Genomic DNA, 12,660 nt, shown 5'->3' on the forward strand with positions numbered 1-12,660 from the left:
ACAGCAAGATTAATATTATTACAAAACATGCTCGTTTAACAAATAACTGAAGCACGTCGCTAGATCCGATAGCCATTTCAAGCAATATCATTTCGCTACATTCAGGCGTTTATTATATAAATGCGGAATAAGTAACCATTATGGAACATTTGCATACATTACCAGTGATTTTCGATTTTCTACTTCTTATGAACGGAGAAAATGGAATTATAAACACGCTGACTTCCAAACATTAAAAAAAATTGTTCTTGTCACCTTAATACTGGATAATTTGATCAACCGATGCTGCAGCTAACCTTTTTCACACAAAAAAATGAATTAGTTGAATCCTGTGTTCCATCAATTACTGTAACTGTATGGCCTAACGGTGAACCTCGAGAAAACTCAGCTGTTTAAAACAGACAGAATTAAGATCTTAAGAAATTGAAATGGGTAAACATTAAACAAAAAAGAAATAAAGTTAATAATAGGATAAAACGCTCAAAATAATTCTAATAATCTAGAAATTTTCGATAAATTAAATCTGTTCTTCGAATACATTACAATACTGGAAATTGGTAAGAATGTTATGTAAAGAAAACTCTAGCAATACTGATTATATTCGCGCATTTTAACAATAAGAATGATTATACTGGCTGCGATGTAGACTAACCAAACCTTCTTAATAAGCTGCTTAGGAAAACACGGGGAATTAGCATGCTCAAGAATATATACAACAACATCCATTACAATAAATCAATATACAAACATAAGTCTTGGCTGCCTACCTGTTTTTTTCTATAGTGTTCCAAATTATTTAAAACTAAATTTGTATATTCAATGACGAAATATACGATTCTAATTGTTTGGTATTTCGTGACGTATGTTAAAACATTTGATAAAAATTGGCATAAGGGGTTAATATTCAAACTAAGATAATATGGTATTTCGTAAAATATTCTCATTTGGATAAATAACCAGCTAAAAACCACTTACAAGTACTACTTGTTTACTTGCTTGCGACAAGTACTCGTATATTGCAGTTTCTGCAAACGACATACCTCTCATAAAAAAAGATAAAATTGCACTCGAAAACATATTTTCCTGGGCAAAGCAATGTACGATTAAGTTAAACCAATCTAAAACAGACGTATCTTTTTGTTATACAATTCTATACAACCATCTCTTATATTTCAGATGAACCTGTAAGTTTCATCAAATATCATAAACATTTAAGAACTACTTTCAGTTCAAAATGGAAAATGGCATGACTATATATTCAATAACATTGTGGTATCGGCATCGAAAGTTCGGGTCTATGCGTCTAATAAGATACAAGATTAAATGGGTTTCACTTAACCACATTTATATAGCTACTTTAAGACCTCTTATTGAATACGTATACCGTCTTTGTCACGCTATCTTAATGAATTTTAATCAAATAATTTGATCACACTTAGACTATGGAACGAACTTGATAATAACATCCTCGAATCACCGACGTTTGTTTATTTCAATCATAGTTAAAGAATATGTTCAAATTCCCAGTCGTACTAAATTCTTTTTACATCTTTTTTCAGTTCATCACCCACTCATGAAAAAAGGTGTAGCAACTTAAATTATGACCTTTTTACAAACCGTCTATGAGATGATCCTATCTGCACATGTGGAAATGGAATAGAAGATACAGAACACTACTTTTTCAAATGTACCCGATTCCAATTGCAAGACTATTTCAAGTATCCGCTCTTTCCATCCTCTGAGTCGAAGCAAACTTCTATTTGGAGCGGATAATTTGATTGTAAATCGTGTGGCAGAGGTGTATCGGTTAGACATGCTGTTGGCATTTTAACAGAAGTACAATTATACTAACAGACGCAGACTTCTGATTTTGTGTATATTTTTGGACTCATTTTTTACGCCTGTTTTCGTATGTTTTTCTTCATTTCGTTTAAGAATAAAACCGTCAATAGTTTAATTTACAGATAATCAGACGGTGGGAAGGGCAGTTCATTATGTTTGTTAAACTTGCAGTCCAACACTTCTTGCTTTACTCAAATGTTATTATTATAATTATATTATTGTATATTATTGAAGATATACAATAAAACATGATAGAACTAAACATTATAGCGATTCTAAAGAAAAGGATATAATGTTAGGGTTAACGAATTTTATTAATTATTTATGCTTACAGGCAAGGTACACAATAATAGTCTATGTATTTGTTCCCCGCACAGTTTATTAGTTTCAGCTGTGTGGATAACATAATCATCTTACTTTCCTGTCAAGTTCATTATGTGAGGAAGCCATCCAGCTGGTTTACGGAAGGCCGATGGTTCTACCCAGGAGCCTGCTCGTGATAAAATAGTGCACGGAGGGGCACCTGGAGTCTTCCTCCATCATCAAAGCTTGAAAGGCGTCATAAGACCAATAAAAGCGTCGGTGCAACGTTAAACCCAAACATAACAATAACGGGATGGGTTTAATGTACTTTGTGGGGGAACTAGACGCATCTAATAAAACGACAAGATTCAGTTTTAATGCACAGTATTTTGAAATGGTAAGCAAGAAGAACATTATTGCAATCAAGGTAGCACTTGAAGATAAAGAGAATCGGAATTCTTCATTTGTTTAAATATATTTATCTGTATCGTTACTGTTTTTAAAAAATCCCCCCACCCACTTGCAAAAGAAACCTCGGGCAATTATGACACTTTGTGTGCCATTATGGTACAAAGGCACAACCAAGATGTATATAAACCTCTATATGCTCTTCAACTGTTAAAAAAAGATATGCCAAAAACATATGTAAATCACAAATTACATTTCTTGCATTTGTGTTTTAAACCAATAAATGAATTCGGAATAGAATGTTTTCATAAGAAACCCGAAAACGCCACTAGAATCGGCTAGTATAGTATCTTGATTTAAAATCATGATTCTATTTTACAAATAATCTGAGAATTAAATAGTTTCTATGTTTATCAAGACCAATTTGATACTAGCAGACGAATTTTACCAAATACTAAAAATATTTCCAAGGTCAATTGACGTCCTTAGCATTTCGAACTTATTCTTTGGCAGTTGGAAGACTAGAAAAGGACAAAATAAGTACCAATATAAGATTTTCGAAATAATGAAAAGCAATAACAATGACATTAAATTAAATTCAGCTTAATTGAAAATTAAACGTCTTCAAAACATATGCTGCCATTAATGAATAATTGTCTTGGATTTGAGTTACAACAAGATATACATAAAACAATGTAACAATACTATAATGCTGATAAACATGTGTTTACATCAATGTCCTCTAACAAACAAGATATATATATAACCTACTTTTACAAAGCTATGATAATGATATGTGTTTACATAATGGTTTTGAAAAAAAAAGATATGCAAAACATAATGTTAAAATACGGTAATTTTGATAAACATTACAGATCCGTAACAGATCCGAGGTCTGCTGTATTAGCTCGAGGCCATAAACCAATTGTATGCGAGCAATGAAATTAATCTATTCACAATGTGCGATTCATTTTGCAATCTTTCGGAGGTAGAATATCGAAAGAATTGTACAAGTCAAATTTGCACACATTAAAATCTCTGACTTGAAGAGCAAAGAAAGGGTTTACCTCTGATACTGTATTTCCGCCCCATCTGTGCTCAGTAGTAGAATATAATTTTGGCATTTTGATACCGTGCAAATGTCTACCAACGACAGTCAAAATGCTTCCTCCACTAAAATAATAATACAAGAAACATGATATGATTAACAGTATGCATTATCTTCTATTCGAGTAAAAGACTGAAAATCAGTTCATATTAAAGACATTTTTATTCTATATAATGATATTTATATTTAGGACGTAACGGTGGGTTCTTAAGAAGAAACTATTTTCAAACACACCTCGGTTCCTGGGTACTGACCCTTTTTCGGTCAACTTGGTATCGTTATCGAGTTAATCTTTGTTAGATAAACATTAATGGTACTTTTGTCCTGCTATCGCTATGTCTTAAACTGTCATCCAATAATTGTTAGATATATATGTGTACAACCTCAAGTAATCGGGCAATATAATTCAGTGTAGCAGTGATTAGCTGTAAGGCATTTCGTAGATGCATGATATATTTGGTATATCAAAAAGATTTGTTATTGGTGTCTGTTAGTATATATCTTAAATAATAATAATTTATGAAATAGTTGATAATTAGTCTTATAATCAGTCTTGCTATAACCTTGTGCATTTGTTATTTACGACTTATTCTACGTCTTAAGACATTAGTTGTATGTATAACTGTTATATTAATTATCATGATGTCCCCACTTCTAACGACTAAATGCGAATCTGAATGGCAAAATCATTAGTTTACGTCAAGTAACAATTCTAAGACACACAATACATTTTATTTATATCAACGATGGCTTAATGCTTTTAAAGACCAAAATTGTGGATTTTAAAATTGATAACTGCCTAGCACTATATATTATTATCATGTTGTCTGCCCAGCTTTAAATATTGGTATTTTGATACTTTTTCATTGACAATCAGTTGGAAATTGGAAAGTATACCTGGAAGTATTTATTTTATATATGTGTGTGTGTTCGGGTTTAACGTCTTTTTCAACAATTTTTCAGTCATATAAACGACGCTGTCTACTTGTAGCAGTGAGCACAATGCCCAACTTTATAGTGCTGTCTCACTGGAATATCACGCCGTAGACACGTGGCATGATACCCCACCCAGTCACATTATACTGACATCGGGCTGACCAGTCCTAGCACTATCCCCTTAATGCTGAGCGCCAAGCGAGGAAGCTGCTAGTACCATTTTTTACGTCTTTGGTATGACGCGGCCGGGGATCAAACCCAAGACCTCCCGCACTCGAAGCGGACGCGCTCTACCACTAGGCTACCGAGGCGGTTTATTTTATATATAATTAAGTAAGAAATTCTATGTCTAATCTATTGACATTTTTGTAAAACATGGTGCATGACACATATATACAGACGCACGCACGCATGCATGCACACATTAAACGTACATTAACATATTATTCTAATTTTTACATTTTTAAACATTTTTGAACATGTATCAAAAAATGTTGAGGCACAAATATATTCAAAGTTATGCAATAAAACTCGAAATAATGAATGAAAGCCACTATAGAAATAATTTTGAATTTAAAATCATACAATCGTACACATTTGTATTGTTTAATTAATCCTAATTGCTCAATTATGTTGCATGTGCGCGTTCTAGCATTCACGTGTAGTAAAACAGCGACTGACATACATTTCTACACCGGTCAATCTGAATAATAGGGAATTCATCCAAGTTGTTTCTTCTGTAATGTTGATGAAAGCATAAAATATAAAATCTCTGTGATAAGAAATGTGACCGGTATCCGATGGAAGATAAATTACCATTTGATAAAAATGCTAATAAAAGCAATTATAGTATCACTGTCTGACTCAAAAAAGCTGCTCTTAAATCTTAAAAATGCAGCAAAATTACAATCCGGCAAGACACAAACAAATATTTCATTTACCAAATACAAGAATTAACCCATAGCTCTTCCTTGTAAAGAAGGTTTAGTACCTGGTTTAAAGAAATAATCAAAAGAAGGAAATAAACTAGGAATATCGATGTGTCAATTGTCCTTGGAATCTACTAGACCAAAAACGTCAAACCCATTTAAAAAACGTTATAAAGTCATCTTCTTTGTACTTATTTTTCAAACCTTCAATATTCCAGCATACAATATTGAGTTCATTTGGTCTGGATGGGCCTCGGCCAGATTCCTACAAGTTCACTGACACACATTTCCAAATTCCATACTAGTTTGGCTTTCATATTGATTCGAGTTACCGTTTACATTAAGATGTTTAGTTTTAGGTATGTTTGCGGACTCTTCCTGTTTCTTATTTAACCAAACATATTCCGGTATCGATCGCCTCTTAGCCCATGCAAATGTATATGAGTTAAATTTCTTTTGATCACTTTCTATTTCTTCGAAATCATTTGTACAAAGGTTCCTTTTATAATAATAGCCCCGCTTTCCTGTGCGATTAATTGCTCTCTCTGTCGTAAGAAAGATCGACACCTACTTTTATTCCATCCTTCCTTAAATCATCTCGCCCACTATAAACCGCTTACTGACTGAAAAATCCAACCCATGTGTCATCATGAGACGCAGAATGGGTTACGGTTTCATTTTTTTGCGACCTGAATCGTAAGCAAATTATCCGGACCTGTCAAAATTCCAGAAAGGTTACGATTTAGAACGGAGTTGTATGTAGGCGTTTGCATTTTTCGCCAATCGCGATTTTGCATCATTTTGATCTGGCCGATCTTCGTAGTATTTTTTCGGTGAACCGAAGTCCGTATTTTTTAAGCGCAAAGTTGTAGAAGCGTTGTGATAAACAGGTCATGTGTGTTTGCCGACAAGTACCCAGAATGTAATTAGGATTCATCCGCGAAGTCTCGGGCCATTTAAAATAAAGCTGTCATAATTTAATTTCACCGATGTGGTAAACTCTTTGATAAGAGACATTCCAATGCTTTCAGAGGTATCCGACTCAATAAAATACTAGCAGTTCTGGAACTATATTTTGTCTTTCGCTGGATGATACGCAAGCTTAGTAAGCATGTGCAATTCATGAAATGCACAGCGCAATAAATTTGTTATTTGCGCAGTTATTTTAAAGATTATTGTTTGAAACGGACAGGGTAACAAATGGATAATTTGGCTAATAAGTTAATATGCAGTTATTATTTGAATTTGTGAATATCAGAATTGCTATTTTGTGACAAAAGGGCATAAAATTAGTCACCATAATCATATGCGCAAATGTATTACCAAATCCCGCAGAATCGTTATGGGTGTTTGTGCTTAATGAGTTACCGCGGAAGAAAATACGTGGCTTTATTCGAGTATTGCACAGTTACACTACATAAATATGACAGATTACATCGTATATAGGTCATAGCAAATGGGATTGATTGAACTGAACTGAACTTCATCCGATCAATGAACTCTTTGAAATTAGAGACAATCTAATGGAACTACATCTATTCGCTGTGTTGTGAGGCAATTTAATAAGAATGAAAAATCGGGCGATAGCACTGACTCGTCAAACGCTTTCAGCATTTAGCCGACTTAACAACATGTTTCAGTCTTAAAGTTTTATTTATCGACTTGCATATAAGAGGAAATGTCAACTGAATGACGCAATGTGATCAATAAATTGCAAATATAACAAAAGTTATTTTTCATATTCTGATTTTTCAGTGGTAATTTACTGTTACTACGGTAAACCATGGTTTAAAAAGGAACACAAATTTCAATCAGTAAATTTTGGACACCAGAGTAAATTTCTAAGTTGTTATTTTGACTCATTCTTTATTGATTAGCACTTACCTTGCAAAACTTGTCTTCGGGTGAATCTCTTTGATGAACGGAGCTTCCAAATATGTGAATTTCAAGTTTCCAAGAACTTTCGCACCATCAATCTTTACCACTACTTCTGATGTAACGTCAGTTGTTGTGTACGAATTCAGACCCTCAGTCTTGCAAAATAGGTTGTCTGATGCAATTTTCCTGGAAATGTAATTTCTTGAAAAGTATAACGGCCATGTATAATGTCGGCTGATTAAGTTTGTTTACAACAAGCCTTACAACAATTAACCTTGAAAGCACAACTGAAATACTGCCTACAATTCATGCTTGACCTTTTCCATTAATATAATGTCGCACACAATTTAAGGAATGTTTCCTACAACTGGAAACAGTGATCACTTTCCTGTTTCTTTTTGTAATAGAAAAATAAATACAATGTACAACTGCTAAATCTTTGTCACACAACAAAATCCCGTATCACAATTTTAAGAATTTTATGCAACAAACTTTTGCAATGACCTTCAACATTCAGATCTGAATAAGAAGATACTTGGTGATACTGAAAGTAATACGTTAGACCTATGGAACATTTTTGAAAAATACAGACAGGTTTCAAATATGAATAGAAAACTATCAAGAAAGAAAAATAAATTTCGTTTCGCGTGCCACAGGAGAGTCAATATTAGAGTTCTTCCGTTTCTCCTATTTATTTACGACCTTCACATACAATGCCTTGGTAATCTACCGACCTTTACGCGGATGATACAATGTTTTATGATATTAAAAAAACGCAAGAATTTGCTACAGACATACTCAAACGGTGCATTTTATTTTTTAAAACGTTGGTGGTAAATTTTGGTATGCAATTAAATACAGAGAGAACAAAGGTAGTCTTCACTGCCACAGCCCCCAAAAAAGAGCTTTACCTGACTGTAAACTTAAGTAATGGTACTATATCGAACATAGCTTTATAAAGCATATACAACCACATCTAGATTATTGTGTTATTATCAGGGGATAACGTCTGCAACTAACACAATTTATAATATTAGAAAAAAACGAGCTGTCGCTCTTTTTTGGTATCGAATTTCAAGGTTTTTATGATTTATTTGCAAACAGAAATCAAACCCTCATCTTCTTTGCCATGTTTTAAATCTTTATGAAATCGAATGATGGATAAATGGATTCTAATGTCATCTGCCCCTATATATAAAAATAAATTTCCTAACTTACTTGACAGAAAATCTAAGCTTAAAAAAAACTTCCAAAGTTGATTAATAAATGATAAAACCTTTTTTTTTCCTTTACAAAAAGAAGCCTTTTACTTAAATTGTTCTGCTCAGTATACTGTACTACGCTATTTAAACCTTCGTTTACATACTTTGTGAGAATGCATGCGGTGTCTCCTATTGTAACAGTGACGTCTCTTCCAGTATCCAAATGTTGGCCATAAAGTGATACAGATGTTCCCCCAGACATCGGTCCAGAAGTCGGTTTCATAGAAGTTATCTTTGGAATCTGAAATTATTTATGGTTTGAAATGTTTAAGAAGCTATTTCAATGGTTGTCATCACAGTTAATCCTAATATCTTATTTCTGCATTATTGCATTGCATATTAACGCTTTGAACAAAGCTATGATAAGTTTCAAAATGGGTGAAAACAGATCTTAAGATAAGAAGAATACATAAAGATAAGTTAAAATATCAAGTATTTAACTGAAAAGATTTGTCAACTATTCAAAATTGAGATCAGTGGAAATTTAACTTGTAGGACAAAAAGTAGTTCAGACAAAATTTATTGAGAGCAAATAATAATAATTCAACATGCCGATCATATCCAGAAAAAGTGTCTGACTGATCATTTAAGAAAATACATGTATAAATATCCCTTAATCTAACCTTCACTTCTACAATTTTATACTTTTGACATGATAACAAGGATTCGTTCGGATATCAACTGTCAAATTTGATTGAAAAACAGGTAACGGCAATTGTTCTGTTTTACAACATTAGAATTATTTCTAATATAAGGATATCATCCTGATGAATATTTGATATATAAATGTTGTGGTTTATCTCTCTCGCTCTCTCTCTCTCTGTCTGTCTCTCTGTAGACAGACAGATAGATAGATAGATAGATAGATAGATAGATACAAGCGAATGAGAGTAGCATTAACAAACGAACAAACAGACGGAGAGAAAGAAGGAAGGACACACAGACAATTCATATTCTAATATTCTTTCCACTTCTTTTGTGAGATAAATAAAATAAAATGTTTATATATTACTGTAAATAAATGCAAATAATGTTCCAGTGCTTATATGCCATTAATAACGGAAAATACAGTAATTGGAAAGAATGTTACCAGTAGACGGACATGATCAGATGTCCACACTGTTGAATTATTTTCCAAAGTGATGACCACGCTATCATTTATAACACTGGATCTCGGAGAGAGATCACACCATATCCTGAAGTAAAAAGCATTTCCGATTTTTTTACCTTCAATTATTTAAAACTATGAAATAAGAATATTTCTTAATTATCTGTAATCTTCGTAACTTTAACCCAAATTAAATTCAAGTTGAAGTAAATAACGGCAGTTATAACAATTCAAACGTAACAATCTTGTAACGCAGTCAACTCTATGAGATCATTTTGATGCACAGAACGTAACCAAATAAAATGACAAAAGACTCGATTTGATCAAATCTATTCACGAGAGGTAATTAAATCAGCAACATCCCTCATGACTCTTTCATGCGTAAGCAATTGCTATTATTTTGTACCTTTTAAAAGATTCTATGGTCTCAAATGACAAGGGTTAACACCAGCCGACAGTTTAGGTAATATCGAAACATTATATTTTGCTAATATATACACAATTACCATAAACTTAGAACTGTTAGACTTCAAGAGCAACATGTTCTTATTACAGCTAAATTTCAGCTAATCCTAATACTACATTAACAGATTCACCTGTGCTATTTTTTCTCGTCATATTATTTCAAAGCAAGGACGTGACGTTGATGTAGGATATTATATATGTATCTGTTTGTGTATATGAAAGGACATATTGTGCATTTTGTTCTTGCATCAAAATATCGTTCCATGAAATTTGATAAAACCAACGTTGCACGATTTATAACGTTATTCATTTTACAACTTTATATAATTTAAAAACATTACAAAAATACAAAGTTTTATTACTATTTCCATGAGTAGTTTTTATCATAAGCGTTGAGTTTAAGCATCTATTGAGGATGTTGTTCTTTCTATACAAAATTCAGCCATTTATTCTAGCAATGTATTATCTACACATGTATACAGTGTACTATCTTGCATTAATGCATAGTACTGTTGAAACACATAAGCTTGTTACTTTTATGTTTACATTAACTATATGTAATAATTGTTCATGTTTTTAAACATGAAATGTGGATTTAATATTATGCCTTTAAAGACAATTCTGTTTTGTCCACTAGACATTTTGTTGCATTATGTTGCTTGTGCAGTTCAAGGCAGATATCTAGCCACGCCGTTATCAAATACAACTCGATTATTGCTTGCCTCGTACATTTAACAACTGGTTGAAAGTAAATCTATCTAAACTCACACATTTAAGACAGCACGTAGCAATTTTAACGCCAATAAAATGTCAATATGGATCAAAAGTGATTACAACCATTACAATCTTTTCAGTTATGTTTATTAACACCCAGAAAGTGAAATGCATTATGAGACCGAATTTTGGCTTTCCCTAGTTATTTAGTCTCTTCATGCACGTCGTACTGTATTAATATCCCAGTGAGTATGTCCGGATGGAGAATTATGAATAACCTAACCAGTTCCCCTGCACCAGAGCGACTTATACTCAATCTTATTAAGGAGATAATACTTACTGAAGTCCTGGTTCGGATAACGGTGCTATCGGAATACATGGTTCGCCAGCTACAGTAACACCTTCTGTATCGATGTATACTGAATCAAGATTAACGCCTTCTGTTAGTACCGTCGTTGTGTCATTCGGATATATATTTAGTAGGTATACCTATGCAAAGAAATTAATGCTATGAGTGAAAATGAATTTGTATTAATAATTTTAATGCGTTTGACCTCTCTTTTTTACATGCACAATAAGAAGAATAACTGATGCGACTACACAACCGTTGCCATACTCATGTTCACTTGGAGAAAATACTTCAACAAAACCTTTATGAATAAAATTGCTGTGATTAAGAAGTATGTACAAAATAAATTGTAAAAGTAACATCGCCTGGGTCAGTAAACTTGGATAGATGGAATGCTGATTCTGTAACTAATTAGAGGGTGTTCAAATTCATCTTGTTGCTTCTTAAGGTAGTTCTTCAGATTCGAATTTTTATTCCACAGTGTGTATTTCGATTAAACCCTAATAAGAAGATAGGATCGTATGCTTATTTCTTCCCCAGACTGACCTGAAACATGTGATCTCGCTCAGGCATTCATAATCGGAGTCTATGGGAAAACAACAATTTTGATGACATCGCTATGTCTACTGCGAACGACAAGAAGAAGAAGATGACATTTTTTGCGGACAGAATCTATCTTCAACGTATATTTAAATGAATATTTTTACAGTAAATAATCACAATGTATGTCATATGGTCAAATAAAATTTTGCTTAATTTTGAAATATTTGTCTATGATTCAAGAGAGGTTCAAGAGACTTATTAATTCTAGCTGATCTGAAGGCATTATCTGGAATTATTTCACGTGTCAACATTTTCATCAAATTTTACCTTTAGTTGGAAAGAAGCTGAACATGTATATATATTTAATTCAAGTGTCCCAATTTTGTGATGTTTACATAAATTTGACCTTTCACTTTGAATTATAGTAAGTTTGGCCTTCATTCTTTTTCTGATGAATTTCTTATTGCTGACATTAGTTCACATATATATATATATTTACTGACAATCAGATAGTTATTGTAATTAAGCAATGAAAAATACTGGTAGACGTTATCTTTACACTAGCCACTAAAATTTTTAAAAGTGAGTTTTACTCCCCTATCACAAACATAAGTAAACAAAATATAGACAGGTACGACTTTGACACTTAAGAAATGGGTTTTCATGGAGGATATGGTATATTGTTTCCAAAAAAAAGTATAAATTTCTTTTGGCCTCAATTGTTGCAATAGAAGTCCTAAAATATTACATTATTTTAAAATTATACCATTTTATCGTGTATTTACACCAAACAATTATCATTATTTCATTAACCG

At 32.7% G+C, this 12,660-nt stretch overlaps 1 protein-coding gene across 3 annotated transcripts in view; it reads right to left on the minus strand.

The window, feature by feature from the left end:
• The window catches only part of LOC123540722 (plexin A3-like), a 181,979-nt gene that overhangs the window by 42,660 nt on the left and 126,659 nt on the right, over positions 1-12,660 (minus strand). For all 3 annotated transcript variants that reach the window (XM_053545547.1, XM_053545543.1, XM_053545549.1), the window contains 5 exons: positions 11,294-11,442; positions 9,757-9,862; positions 8,771-8,907; positions 7,411-7,590; positions 3,621-3,726 (listed from right to left, as the gene is read on the minus strand). In XM_053545547.1, coding sequence (XP_053401522.1) covers positions 3,621-3,726; positions 7,411-7,590; positions 8,771-8,907; positions 9,757-9,862; positions 11,294-11,442 — 678 coding nt within the window. The remainder of the gene's footprint in view (positions 1-3,620; positions 3,727-7,410; positions 7,591-8,770; positions 8,908-9,756; positions 9,863-11,293; positions 11,443-12,660) is intronic.

This window comes from Mercenaria mercenaria, chromosome 1, assembly GCF_021730395.1.
Source record: "Mercenaria mercenaria strain notata chromosome 1, MADL_Memer_1, whole genome shotgun sequence".
NCBI classification, from domain to species: domain Eukaryota; kingdom Metazoa; phylum Mollusca; class Bivalvia; order Venerida; family Veneridae; genus Mercenaria; species Mercenaria mercenaria.